The sequence below is a fragment of the Gobio gobio genome (genome assembly GCF_949357685.1).
Source record: "Gobio gobio genome assembly, chromosome: 3".
In the NCBI taxonomy this organism is placed as follows: domain Eukaryota; kingdom Metazoa; phylum Chordata; class Actinopteri; order Cypriniformes; family Gobionidae; genus Gobio; species Gobio gobio.
Window position 1 is genome coordinate 62,927,385 of NC_137099.1, and position 15,502 is coordinate 62,942,886.

At 40.0% G+C, this 15,502-nt stretch overlaps 1 protein-coding gene across 1 annotated transcript in view; it reads left to right on the forward strand.

Moving 5' to 3' along the window:
* Positions 1-6,422, forward strand: part of b3gntl1 (UDP-GlcNAc:betaGal beta-1,3-N-acetylglucosaminyltransferase-like 1) — a 41,335-nt gene extending 34,913 nt beyond the window's left edge. Inside the window, exons 9-12 of the mRNA XM_079811367.1 lie at positions 1,640-1,775; positions 1,938-2,006; positions 5,120-5,194; positions 6,209-6,422. Coding sequence (XP_079667493.1) covers positions 1,640-1,775; positions 1,938-2,006; positions 5,120-5,194; positions 6,209-6,289 — 361 coding nt within the window. The 3' untranslated portion in view covers positions 6,290-6,422. The remainder of the gene's footprint in view (positions 1-1,639; positions 1,776-1,937; positions 2,007-5,119; positions 5,195-6,208) is intronic.
* Positions 6,423-15,502: the final 9,080 nt, after the last annotated feature.

Here is a 15,502-nt window from a genome sequence, read left to right on the forward strand (position 1 = left end):
TAATACCTATGTCATTATACACATTTGTGTCCTGATATTTCACGAAAACATGCCCACACACACACACACACACACTCACACACACACTCACACTCACACACACTCACTCACACACACACACTCACTCACACACACACACACACACACACACACACACAGACTCACACACTCACACACACACACACACACACACACACACACACACACACACACACACACACACACACACACACACACACACACTGTTGAATCAGGAAGTTCATGGTTTAACACTGCATGATGCAGTGATAAATGAATAATTAAAATTTGTATTAATTATTTGTTCAAATACTGAAGGGACTTAAAATCAAAATAATTATAATAATTTGTTACATTTATATAGCGCTTTTCTAGGCTCTCAAAGCGCTTTACATATAGAAGGGGGAATCTCCTCAAAATAATTTAATATTATTATAAATAAAATATGAATTAATGATGATTATTACTATAATTATTATTATTGTATTACCATTAATTAATTAAAATACGAAAGAGGTTTTAAAATATTATAAAATATAAAAAATCCTCATCCAAGTCTCTAATTATTTAATATAAATTATTTAAAGGTTCTTAAAAATTTTAATTATTAATTTATTAATTAATCATTTAATTAAAAATAATGTGGTTAAAAAATAACTCAATTAAATAAATACAATTTTGTATGTAATAAAATACCAAACAAAGATTTAATAAAATTAATAAATTTAAAAGGAGTAATAATTACTATTATCATTATAATTGTGGTGCTGTTATTAATAATTTGTTAAAATACTGAAATAAATAATCATGATTAATTAAAAGTAATTTAATTGTTTAAAAAATATATATATATTATTATTATTATTCAGTTAAAATACAAAAAGACCTTAAAATAATAATATTTTTTATTAATAATTAGTTAAAATACTGGAGTGACTTAAAATCTAAATAATTTAATATAATTTACTAATTATATTAATTAATTAATGATGATTATTCCTATTATTATTTTATTACCATTAATTAGTTAAAATATGGAAGGGGGTTTTAAAATAATTATACATTTTAAAATAATTCAAATAAACTGATAGTTAATGTATTCTGTCAATCAGTGAAAGACATTAATAAGTGAATCAGGGCAATCATCTGCTTTCAGCTGGAATCTTACATGCGCTAATTCAGTTTATCAGTGGAAAAAATATGTCAAGATCCTCATATTCTCACGGGTCTCTTCGTGTGTGTGTGTGTGTGTGTGTGTGTGTGTGTGTGTGTGTGTGTGTGTGTGTGTGTGTGTTATCTGTCTCTGTGGAATGAGTGGCATCTTCCCGCTCAGTGTGTCTGGAATTCCACACATTTTCACGCCGTCTGTCCAACAGGCCACAGCTGGACGTCAAACCCCAATGTCCCCTCATTACGTGTGTGTGTGTGTGTGTTCAGTGTTGATTTATGTATTTAAGGGTTTTATGATGCTCCCAGGTGAGGGACGTACGCAGAGGAAGTTTTGTGCTCTTTAAATAACCCCAAACCACAGTTTCTCCTTCCTCCATCGTCCCTGAAGTCGTAGCTTGATCAGGCTCGTCCTCAGGTCTCTGTTAACCGTCTCCTCTCCTCCTGCTCTCAGACAGACCATCTGGGAGCTCCGCGTGGACTTCCTGCAGGAGAGAGTGCTCAGCCAATGGGAATCATTCACTATATGGAACGCTGGGAAACAGGGGCGGAAGCTCTTCCGCAGCTTGAGTCCCACCAATCAGAAGAAGGTAACGGCTCAAGACACCAAAATATCTGAAGAGGTCGTACTGTGCTACATGTGTGTGTGTGTGTGTGTGTGTGTGTGTGTGTGTGTGTGTGTGTGTGTGTGTGTGTGTGTGTGTGTGTGTGTGTGTGTGTGTGTGTGTGTGTGTGTGTGTGTGTCAATACAGGTGAAGGCGTTCTGTGATGTGGACGAAAACAAAATTCAGAAGGGCTTTTACACATACGAGGAGTCAAAGGTGAGTCGCAGTGTCTCACTGTCACTTCAGAACTCAATACACATTATAAATAGAACCGCAACAGCAATTACAGGCACAAAGACAAGACACTTTAAGATGATTTTAGGCATAAATACAGTCACTAGTAAATTGATGTGGTGTGGTCAGAGTGAGGTGCCAATGACACATTCAGTGTTTGGTGTCAAAGCATTGCAGAGATTTCACAGTCATTTTGGCATCATGCCATCAAATCTATTGCGGAGCTATACGAAAACCGTTTCGTCTATCGCCACGAAATCCAGAACTTTTTGTCGTCACGGTCTTAAGATGATACGATTCGAATTTGGTGAGAATCAGACAAACGGTCTAATTTAATCAAAAGTTTTTTTGACAAAATTCAAAATGGCCGACGCCCCCAAAATGGCCGATATGGGACAATTGGGTATTGTATGACTCGGCGTGATGCCCCAAATCTATAGAGACCAGTTTTGTGCAAGTTATAAGCAAAAAAAGCTATGTTTCATATCTCCTGACCACTAGGTGGCACTGTGCCGAAACTGTGCAGGTCGACTCAGGTCATGGTTGTCATAACACACACCAAGGCTGTGTTCGAAATCGACCCTTAAATAGGGCACTATTTGAGTGAACATCCATTTATAGTGGTGTCCGAGACAATAGTGGACGTTTTTGAGTACACTCATTCAATCCCACAATGCACCACAATAACGAGTGTACAGTAGATGTATGCGCTGGAGAATATGCTTGTTCGATGCCCGATCGGCGTATGACAGCAAAGTCCCGCGAGAGCGCTTCGAGAGCAAACGAGAAACAACTCCTTATGCTTTTGAATCGCTCTCACCATAGATATCCAGAATAAAGGATATCTATGGTGAGATCTATATCTATCTATCTTTATTATGGATATCTATGGCTCTCACTCTCAACCAGACGGTGTACTCTCAACACACTGAGAGAGTCGCGCCCTGAATGAATTAACTTCGCCCTATGTACCCTCATTCTCCATTACTCCACTACTCCAAAAACCAGCCAACAAGCTTAAAGTTAACCTATAGCGCTTTTGTGTGGCACTGAACTTACTGGAAAAGGGTAATGAATAATAAACTAATAAGCATTTAATAAAAAAAATAAAGACTTAATATTTGTATGTACAACAAATTGTATAGTAGAATATATAGTATAGTATATATTTCACACTATATAGTAGGCTACTATTCATACTATATTGTATGGGTGTCAGAAGCAAAACAATGTGGGTGGGTCCTTTCACAGAAACATTTTACTGGAGTAGATGCAATTTACAATAAATATATTTAAATATATTGGCTTGTTTAAACGTCTGGTTGTGGCAGACAAAACTACGGAAAACTCAATCTTCATCAGCAGTAATAGTGTAGGGGTAAGGCTCATGGAGTCAAGATTTGACGCAAATTGATTCGAGGTTCGAATCCGCCTTTTACCAAACTCTGATCCTTTTTCCCATCACATATCAGATCGGAAAGGCATTTATTGTCAATAAAATATTGCGTTTAATCAGTGTTTATCAGGCTGTGTAAACAGACATGAGCTCAATTAGAGACGATAAAAGTGAGTGGGTCCAATATCATTGGTCTTCAAAAGTGTGGGAATTCATCCAATGCCCGGCGCGACTCTCAGTGCATTATGGGTATTCTATAGCCGTCGAGCATACATCGGTTGTAAACTCGTTATTGTGGTGCATTGTGGGATTGAATGAGTGCACTTAACGTCCACTATGGTTTCAGACACCACTTAATGGCTGTTCCCTCAAATAGTGACCACAGCTGAATCAATCATCCATCTTCCGAACCGCACTGGTCCAGCGCAATCATGCATACAGGTATAAATGATCCTTTTTAAGATGATTATTATATTGTTTGATTAAGGTTACATGCTAGTTTCAGTGGCAGAGTTCAAGATATATTTTTTCATTATTACTGGAGCTGCCAAACAGCAAGCACAAACTGCAAAAACGGCAGCCTTTCCGGCGCACTTAGTGTCCGAAATCACTCACTCGTTTTCGAAGTGGACTATATCAGTGGACTAATGTAGGGAATAGTGAATGAGGGTATAGGGGGCGATTTCCAACACAGCACAGGTTTGTTCAGAATACTGTTGAAGCGTTGCAAAGATATAGCCTCATGTTCATTTTGGCATCTTCGTCGAATTTATTTGCGTGTTATTTGAGAACGTTTTGACCAATCGACTTGAATTCCAGAACTTTTGGTCATCACGGTCTGAAGATGAGCTGGATCAGAGCAACGGCCTAGCAGGACTTCAAAAAAGTAGTTTTTTGGTAAATTCAAAATGGTGGAAATATTAGGTTAATAGGGATTTAGTTTCTAGCCCTTGCGGGTCAAAAGTTATCAGCACAAATGTAAGTCAAACTTTGGACAGGTGGTGACGCTAGTGGGATTGAGTTAGAGACTCAAAATTCGCTATGGGGACAGATCAGACTGTCTTCTATCTGTGTGCCACGAAAATTTCACAACTTTCCTGCAAGCGGTTGTATGGGCTGCCTTAGACTCAAGAACAGAAGAAGGAGAATGCCAATGATTACAACAGGTGTCTACACACCTTCAGTTCTCAGCCCCTGATATTAGAGATCCGTTCATACCACGATGACACACTGTAAAGCGTTACAGTCGAACTGTACTATAGGAACATATGGCGTGAAATGATGTTCATCATGAATGACTGTCAGTAATAACTGCATTGTTTAGTTGGCTCTGTGACTTTAATGTTCATTAAATTAAAAGAAAGAGTAAAAACGAAAAATCCCAGATCCACTCAAATGATTGGAGAAACTGGCCGTCTTCATGGGAGTGTGGTTGGTGTAAAGGTAGAATAGCGATTAGCTATGCAAATATAATGCTAGTAATGAATCAAGGTTTATGCCTAGACACACACTAGCCGTCAGCTGTTTTCAGAAGAGCTCGCTGGGACTGAGGAGTTTCCTGTGAGCTCCATCATTAGCCTCATTATCACCTCTACTCTCAGGACGAACACACTCACTCTGAGCCGTAATCACCACTAATGAAACACTGATGACACACACACACACACACACACACTCTCGTTTTCTCTGTTTCTCTCAGGAACGGCCGAAGCCCAAGATTCCCATCCTGCACTTCAGAAAGGCATCGCCTCCGTTCATTGTGTGTGTGAAGCTGGTGAGTGTGTGTGAGTGTGTGTGAGTGTGTGTGAGTGTGTGTGTGTGTGTGTGTGTGTGTGTGTGTGTGTGTGTGTGTGTGTGTGTGTGTGTGTGTGTGTGTGTGTGTGTGTGTGTGTGTGTGTGTGTGTGTGTGTGTGTGAGTGTGTGTGTGTGAGAGAGTGTGTGTTTTGTGTGTCAGACCTTAATTTGACTGAAAACACTATTTTGTGTGTTATGTGCGAGTCTGTGTGTATTGTGTGTGAGTGTGTGTGTGTGTGTGAGAGTCTGTGAGTGTGTCTGTGTGTGTGTCTGTGTGTGAGTGTGTGTGTGTCTCAGACCTTAATTTGACTGAAACACACACTTTAATAGCACACAGGAAATGGCTTTCCTCTGAAACACACACATGCTCTCGTCCAAATGACCGTGAGGCTCGTATCAATCTCAATCATCATCTGTGTTTCCCTGCTAATGAAACTCCAGCAGGATCAGATATTATCACACACACACACACACACACACACACAGCTGTTTCTGCATCGTTTAATACTGCTAGACGAGTTCTAGTGGGCCCTGTCGTCTGTGCCCTACATAGGCAACATTTAGCGCTGATAGAAATTCATCACGCCCTGTTAAAATCTTCACCTTTTGTCACATTACAAATAAATTAACTTATTAGAACTATATATGAACACATTATAACCCTCATCATCATCATCATCATCATCATCATTTTGCTTTTCGCCAAACATAGCGCTGAAAGAAAGAAGCCTTTCCTGAATAAGAGCCACACTCCAAAGGCTATGTTTGGACACAGCGCGCCACCCAAAACACACCATACCTACTGTGAAGCGTGGCGGTGGCAGCATAGTGATGTGGGGGTGTTTCTCTTCAGTGGAGACTGGCACTGTATAAACTGACATTATCCGTCATCTGTGATTTGAGACGCTCCACATGTCACACAGTTATCTGATGTTAGCATGCTAAGCTTGGAGTGTCTGTCAGCATCTGTGTGTGTGTGTGTGTGTGTCTGTAGGATATGACACATGGAGTCCTGGAGGAAAACCTGCAGTCGCTGCAGCTCAAAGAGGGAATCCATTACTACCACTTCAACTGAAGACGGTGTGTGTCGGAAATCAGCCCGACCTCAGGACCGGCAGATGAGTAACGGGCTAATGAAGGGACTCGCTAAGATCTAACATGACAAAAGCTTTTCTGATGGAGAACATCACTAGCTCAGTGTGAAACTAGAGACGTTCGTCAGGCAAATCTGAATGTTTAATTGATTATATAGATGCGACATCAAAAACATGATTTAGCATTTGTTAATAGCATGTTGCTAACATATTGTTGACATGTTTCTAGCATGTTTTAAAACATTGCTGGTATGTTGCTTATAATATTTATGCTAACATGTTTTAGCAAAATTGTTAGCATGTTTTAACAGGCCTGTTAACGTAATTGTGCATGTTTCTAGCATGTTTTAACACATTGCTTGTATGTTGTAGCATATTGCTAAAAATATATATGCTGCTAACATGTTTAAGATAATGTTAGCTGCATGTTTTAACATTTTGTTAACCTAATATTGCATGTTCAAACATTTCTAGCATATTTTAGCTCAATGCTAGAATGTTTCTAGTATGTTTAAGCATGTTTATATCATGATTTAGCATAATTCTTCTAGCATATTTTAACATGTTAGCATATTGCTAGCATGTTTCATCATGTGACTAGCATAATTTAGGCCAATGCTTGTATGTTTCTAGCATGTTTTAACACATAGTATGTTGTAGCATGTTGCTAATAATATAAATGCTAACATGTTTTACCGTATTTTCTAGCATATTTTTAACATGTTAAAGTAATTTTGCATGTTTCGAGCATGTTTAAACAGATTACTAACATAATTTAACAATGCCAGTATGTCTGTAACATGTTTTAACACATTGCTAGTATGTTGTTGCTAGCAATGTGCTAACATGTTAAAACATGCTAGAAGAATGCTAATGACATGCTAAATCATGATAGAAACATGTTTAAACATAATAGAAACACTAGCTTTGTGCTAAAATATGTTTAACATAGTATTATTATTATTATTATTTATTATTAGCAACATGCTACAACATACCAGCAATGTGTTAAAATATGTTAGAAACATACTAGCTAGTCATGTGATAAAAAAATGCTAACTACCAACTAGAAACATACTTAAATATGTCAGAAATGTTTGAACATGCACGAAAACATGCAAAATTACGTTAATTTGCTAAAATTTTTAACAATGTGGTAAAACATGTTAGCATTTATATATTATGAAAGACATGCTACAATATACTAGCAATGTATTAAATTATGCTAGTCATGTGACAGAAAATGCTAACAACACGTTAAATCATGATAGAAACGTGCTTAAACATACCAGAAACATACTATTAAAATATGGTAGAAATGTTCGAACATGTTCAAAACATGCAAAACTATGTTAGCAATGTGTTAAAAATGCTAGAATATACATATTAGCAACATGCTACAACACACTAGCAATGTGTTAAAACACGTTAGAAACATACTAGCATTGCATTAAATTATGCAAGTCATGTGATAAAACATGCTAGAGTAATGCTAATGACACACTAAATAATGTTAGAAACATGTTTAAACATACTAGAAACACTGGCTTTGTGCAAAAATACGTTTGAACATACTTGAAAAAATGCAAAATCACATTAGCAACGTGTTAAAAAATGCTAACAATGTGCTGAAATATGTTAGAAACATACTAGCATTGTGTTAAATAATGCTAGTCATGTGATAAAACATGCTAGCAACGTGTTAACATGTTAAAACATGCTAGAAGAATGCTAATGACACGCTAAATCATGATAGAAACATGTTTAAACATAATAGAAACACTAGCTTTGTGCTAAAATATGTTTGAACATGCTCGAAAGTATGCCAAAATCAAATTAGCAACGTGTTAAAAATGCTAACAATGTGATAAAACATGTTAACATATTATTGGCAACATGCTACAACATACCAGCAATGTGTTAAAACATGTTAGAAACATACTAGCATTCCGTTAAATTGTGATAAAACATGCTAGCAATATGAAAACATGCTAGAAGAATGTTAATGACATGCTAAATCATGATAGAAACATGTTAGAAACACACTTGCATTGTGATCAATTATGTTAGCCATGTTTAAATATGCTAGAAGCATGCTAACAGCACGCTAAATCCTGATGGAAGTATGCTAGCTTTGTGGTAAAACATGTTAAATGCTGGAAGACATCTATAGTTTCGCACTGCGCTGATGGAGAGGATGGAGAAATCCCAGTAGTCTTTGGAGAGCTGGGAACTGGTTCTGCTGGGCTTGAGAAACCTCTCACGTCCCTCTCACACCTCAGCTCAAACACACACAGGTGTTTGTTTGCATTCCTGATGCGCCGTGTCACTGGATTTCTCCATCGCTCCCGAGTGACGCTCAGAATCAAGCCTTTTCCCGCGGGACCTGCTCTCAATCAGGTCCTCTCGCCGGTCCAGTGAGAACTCAAAACTCACACTTCTGCTAAAGACATCATTTAAGGCCAACAGGAACAACTCTCGTTTACTCCCGTCTTATTTTTTTATTTAGTAAGTTGCCATTTATTTCATCTGATATTTATATTTTATTTTATAAAATTATTTTATATTTTTAATAGTTTTAGTAAACAACAACACCGCCACTGTGTCAGTATTACTGTTTTATTAAAGATGAATCTTTAGAGTTTTTAAAAATCATGTTCTGGCGTGTCTTCATTGTGTGTGTGTGTGTGTGTGTGTGTTTGTGTTAGCTTATCACTTTCTGATAACAGCAAACGTTAATAATTCATGACGGCTCTGGTTAGTTTTATCTGTTTTCCTCTCAACAGTCGTTCATTTTGCCGTGTGTGTGTGTGAGACTGGAATGTGTGTGTTCCATTAGGACATTATCTGAGGTCAGCGGCCACGTTCCTGTGTGTGTGTGTGTGTGCGTGAGAGTGTGTGTGTGTGTGTGTGTGTTTGTGCGTGAGAGTGTGTGTGTGTGTGTGTGTTTGTGCGTGAGAGTGTGTGTGTGTGTGTGTGTGTTTGTGCGTGAGAGTGTGTGTGTGTGTGTGTGTGTGTGTTTGTGCGTGAGAGTGCGTGTGTGTGTTTGTGCGTGAGAGTGTGTGTGTGTGTGTGTGTGTGTTTGTGCGTGAGAGTGTGTGTGTGTGTGTGTGTTTGTGCGTGAGAGTGTGTGTGTGTGTGTGTGTGTGTTTGTGCGTGAGAGTGTGTGTGTGTGTTTGTGCGTGAGAGTGTGTGTGTGTGTGTTTGTGCGTGAGAGTGCGTGTGTGGGAGTGTGTGTGTGCGTGAGAGTGTGTGTGTGTGTGTGTGTGTGTGTGTTTGTGCGTGAGAGTGTGTGTGTGTGTGTGTGTGTTTGTGCGTGAGAGTGTGTGTGTGTGTGTGTGTGTGTGTGTGTGTTTGTGCGTGAGAGTGCGTGTGTGGGAGTGTGTGTGTGCGTGAGAGTGTGTGTGTGTGTGTGTGTTTGTGCGTGAGAGTGTGTGTGTGTGTGTGTGTGTGTGTTTGTGCGTGAGAGTGTGTGTGTGTGTGTGTGTTTGTGCGTGAGAGTGTGTGTGTGTGTGTGTGTGTGTGTTTGTGCGTGAGAGTGCGTGTGTGTGTGTTTGTGAGTGAGAGTGCGTGTGTGTGTGTTTGTGCGTGTGTGTGTGTGTGTGTTTGTGCGTGTGTGTGTTTGTGCGTGAGAGTGCGTGTGTGTGTGCGTGTGTGTGTTTGTGCGTGAGAGTGCGTGTGTGTGTGTTTGTGCGTGTGTGTTTGTGCGTGAGTGCATGTGTGTGTGCATGAGAGTGTGTGTTTGTGCATGAGAGTGTGTGTGTTTGTGTGTGAGAGTGTGTGTGTGTGTGTGTGCATGAGAGTGTGTGAGTGTGTTTGTGCGTGAGAGTGCGTGTGTGTGTGTGTTTGTGCGTGAGAGTGCGTGTGTGTGTGTGTGTTTGTGCGTGAGAGTGTGTGTGTTTGTGTGTGAGAGTGCGTGTGTGTGTGTGTTTGTGCATGAGAGTGTGTGAGTGTGTTTGTGCGTGAGAGTGTGTGAGTGTGTGTTTGTGCGTGCGTGTGTGTGTGTGTGTGTTTGTGCGTGTGTGTGTGTGTGTGCATGAGAGTGTGTGAGTGTGTGTTTGTGCGTGCGTGTGTGTGTGTGTGTGTTTGTGCGTGTGTGTGTGTGTGTTTGTGCGTGTGTGTGTGTGTGTGTTTGTGCGTGTGTGTTTGTGTGTGAGAGTGTGTGTGTGTGTGCATGAGAGTGTGAGTGTGCGTGTGTGTGTGTGTGTGTTTGTGCGTGTGTGTGTGTGTGTGTTTGTGTGTGCGTGTGTGTGTTTGTGCGTGTGTGTTTGTGCGTGAGAGTGTGTGTGTGTGCATGAGAGTGTGAGTGTGCGTGTGTGTGTGTGTGTGTTTGTGCGTGTGTGTGTTTGTGTGCGTGTGTGTGTTTGTGCGTGTGTGTTTGTGCGTGAGAGTGCGTGTGTGTGTGCATGAGAGTGTGTGAGTGTGCGTGTGTGTGTGTGTGTGTTTGTGCGTGAGAGTGTGTGTTTGTGCGTGCATGCGTGTGTTTGTGCATGAGAGTGTGTGTGTGTGTTTGTGCGTGTGTGTGTGTGTGTTTGTGCGTGTGTGTGTGCATGAGAGTGTGTGAGTGTGTGTGTGCATGAGAGTGTGTGTGTGTGTGTGTGTGTTTGTGCGTGTGTGTGTGCATGAGAGTGTGTGTTTGTGCATGAGAATGTGTGTGTTTGTGCGTGTGTGTGTGTTTGTGCGTGAGAGTGTGTGTGTGTGTGTGTGTGTGTGTGTGTGTGTGCATGAGAGTATGTGAGTGTGTTTGTGCGTGTGTGTGTGTTAGTGCGTGAGAGTGTGTGTGTGTGTTTGTGCGTGAGAGTGCGTGTGTGTGTGTGTGTGCATGAGAGTGTGTGTGTGTGTGTGTGTTTGTGCGTGCGTGTTTGTGCATGAGAGTGTGTGTGTGTGTGTTTGTGCGTGAGAGTGTGTGTGTGTGTGTGTGTTTGTGCGTGCGTGTTTGTGCATGAGAGTGTGTGTGCGTGTGTTTGTGCATGAGAGTGCGTGTGTGGGTGCATGTGAGTGTGTGTGTGGATGAGAGTGTGTTTGTGCGTGAGTGTGTGTGTGTGTGTGTCAGGTGGTGGAGCGTGCTGTAGGTGTGTGTGTGAGGGTGAGGTCAGAGGTCATGGCCTGTAAATGTTCAGCATGGCGTGTAGGTGGAGGGTCAGAGCTCAGCACGAGTCATTACACATCTGATCTGTCACACACACACACACGCACACACACACACACACACACACACACCAGCCCAAATAAACACAGACACAGCTCCTCACGCTTTCAGAGATTATATTCCCTCTGTGTTTACTCAGTGTTTCTGCTGACGTCATGCGTCCAAATGGCCTTTTTAAACATACTCATTTGAATATTAGCATGTTTATATTTATAATATTGAGTTAGAATGAGTGTAAGAACATCAATAATCGGGTGTGATTTGCTGTTGGTATTATCGCTATTCTTCAGACATCGGGTCAGATGAGAACGCATCGGAATGATCAGAAAACACGGCATCATGCATTTCATCAGTCAGTCTTTTATAAAGGAAAACTGAACCTCCCGCAGTTTCTCTTGAAGCCGATGCAGAAGTGACTTGGGCTGCTTTCACAGCTTGTTTGGTCTGGATTTTCTGACTTTTCAGTTTGGTCCGAATCAAAATGACCGGTGTGAAACCTCCACCTGACCAAACAGACGAGATTTGGTCTGATGAAAAGAGGTCGTCATGATCAAACTGAACAAAGGTTGGTTTCTAGTGTGAAAGCATTTTCTGTTTGGTTCAGACTTTCAGAGCATTTACAGGAAGTTCCTGTTTATGTTTAAATATTATAATGTTATTTTTAAATTTCATCTCGGCTACATTGATTATGAAAAGTGAAAAGATGCGCAATATGTCAGAAGGTCAGAAATTAGTTTGAACTAAATTTTGTATGATAGAAAGCCTTTCTTTAATGTGAATTTCGTTTTGTATAAATTGTATCTTAATTTTAATCAATGTTTAATCAGATAATTGCCTGGATTTAATACATAAGAAGCAAATAGCGATCACATGCTTTGCACATGAACTGGAGAGCGTCTCAAATAAACCCAAACTCAGCAGATACTCGTCTCACAAACATGAGGAATATGTGAATATAAAGCTTGAAATGTCCACTTTTAAACATAACGAAAAGAAAATAGTCCAGCAATGCTTCACTGTTCACTAGTGGCAACGATATGAGTGTCATTCTTGTCAAAGACCAATCAGTGTCCAGACGCCACACACACTGATGAAGACGAGTGGACACAAGTGTGTCATGTGCAGTTCTTTAGTCACTCGCATTACTGCAATGTGAAACCAAACCAAAATTAACCCAATTTATCAAAACATGACCTTCGGTTCGGACCTTGGTGCGGATTTTCAGGTGTGAAAACGCCCTTAAAGGGATAGTTCACCCACAAATGAAAATTAGCTCATGATTTACTCTACATCAAGTCATCCGAGGTGTGTATGATATTCTTCTTTCAGACTAATAAAATCTGAGTTATATTACACAAGTCCAGGCTAATCCAAGCATTAGAATTGCAGTAATAGTTGCTCTGTTTTTGAAGTCCATAAAAAGTGCATCTGTCCATCATATAACTGCTCCACACGGCTTAATAAAGGCCTTCTGGAGCGAATCGATGCGTTTGTGTAAGAAAAATATCCATATTTAAAACTTTATCAAGTAAACTTTCAACTGACCGCCTTTGTAATATAACTCAGATTGTGTTCGTCTAAAAGAAGAATGTCATACACACCTAGGATGACTTGAGGGTGAGTAAATTATGGGCTCATTTTCATTTTTGAGTGAACTATCTCTTTAAACTGCAGTTCATGGACTGGCCACTAGAGACTGTCAGAATCTCATTGAGCTCATGTTAAAATGTAGTCTAGAAATCTAGACGCACCCTAGCGGCAGAAAATGTATTTTGCCTCGAGTGTAGTCTAGCAACTCCCGGTAGAGCTGAGAAAAACCAAACCCTGGTCAGGCCAATCACAGCGTGTGTAGAGTCGGCAGAGTAGCGGAGGTTCTGCGTGCTACTCGTAAACAAAGCTGGCGAACAGCAGCCTTTTGAATCGGCCTTGGCCGCGACTCTGGAAGACTTGGAGTTAAGCTTTTCTTTGAGAAAAGAACAAAGAATGGCACTGAAGTCATTTTTAAAGATATGTTCGAAGTTTTGCCGACCGGATACAGCAGAAGTCTAATACCAAAACTTTTATCTTAGTGAAGAGGCGGGGCTTTCGAAGGGGAGTCTTTTGAAGACTGTGATTGGTTGGTTGTCCAAAAAAGGGAATAAAGAAGCGCTTTTAAGTATAGGGTCTATTCTAAGCCTTCACTTTGAAATTACAAGCGCAAATTGTCCTATTTTACCGTTTTCTCTCTCACACACACATTTTATATATATATATATATAAATATATAAAAAACCTTTTATTATTTCCCATGCTGTTCATTTCCTATAAGGTATTTGATTGGCTTAGAACTATAAACATTGTTCCACTCTTTCCAATTCCACTGATTGCTGGCATGTCTACTTAACTGGTGGTTTGAAAGTTTGGTTTAATGCAGCAAACATGATCTAATCTATAGCGTCACTATCACTGTCATCCATCGTCTGCAACACATTTCTTCTCCCTCTTCGTCTTTCTGCCATTTCTCCACTGCTAAAGAAACTCTTAAAGGGTTAGTTCACCCAAAAATGTAAATTCTGTCATTAATTCCTCACCCTCATGTGGTTGGACACCCGTCAGACCTCCGTTCATCTTCAGACACAAATGAAGATATTTTAGTGTAAATCTGATGCTCTGAAAGGCCTCCATTGGCTCAATGCACTTTACACTCTCAAGACCCTTAAAAGGTACTAAAGACTAAAGTTACAAAGTCCATCTCACTACAGCGGCTCTACAATAACTTTATGAATCGGCGACAATAGTTTTTGTGCGCAAAAAACCCCTAAATAACGACTTATATAGTGATGAAGATTTCAAAACACAGCATCATGAAGCTTCGAAGCGTTATGAATCAGTGAGTCGAATCAGCAGAATGAATCGCCAAATTTCAGCAGTTTGACACGCGATCCGAATCATGAATCGACTCGCTGATTCATAACGCTTCGAAGCTTCATGAGGCCGTGTTTTGAAATCGTCATCACTATATAAGTCGTTATTTAGGGGTTTTTTTGTGCACAAAAACTATTCTCGTCACTCCATAAAGTTATTGTAGAGCCGCTGTAGTGAGATGGACTTTGTAACTTTAGTCTTTAGTGCCTTTTAAGGGTCTTGAGAGTGTAAAGTGCATTGAGCCAATGGAGGCCTTTCAGAGCATCAGATTTACACTAAAATATCTTCATTTGTGTCTGAAGATGAACGGAGGTCTGACGGGTGTCGAACCACATGAGGGTAAGTAATTAATGACGGAATTTACATTTTTGGGTGAACAAACCCGTTAAGCCTCTTAAAAGTCCTCGTCTGTGCTCCTAACAAATTTGACCTTCAGTCCTCTTTTAAGGGTGAAGATGCTTTCTGAATTACTTTTTTCTTTACTAGGATTTGTTAGTTAATTTTAAGAGTAAACGCCCATATTTCTAAGAATTTTGCCACTAGGAGCTACTCTCTGCATTAAGATTCTTTATGAATACGGGCCCAGATTTACGTTTTTCTGAAGTTCACATGAAGATGATTAAGGTATCGTTTTAAACCCTGTTTCGAGGTTTGTTGCCGGGCGTCATTTTTCTGTCTGTGAAACTCTGTGTTTTGTGAGAGCGAGCGCTGTGTAAATGAAGAGTGTCCCGCGAGAGGCGCGTGCGGCCGTAATAACAGCGCGCGCTCAGCAGCATCTGATACAGTGTTTACAGAGCCCAGAATAACCTCACACACACACACACACACACACATGCAGTTACACACCCTTCCTTGAGCTCTAGAGAGGAGTAGATCATACTCTGGTGCTGAATATGCATACGCTCACTAATGTAAATATCAGGAATTTCAGTATCTCATATCCCTCAGAGACACGAAGGTACTTTGAAGATGGTGAATTAAAAACAAAATCCCGTAGTTTTTTAGTCCCCTATACAAGTAAAGTCCTTTTATGTATTGTTTAGGCTACACAACTGGTGTCCACTACAGAGCACAGATCATAACATATGAATAAAATGGCATTGAAATCCTTTTGTTTCTTTACAAATCTGCAAAAAAAAAT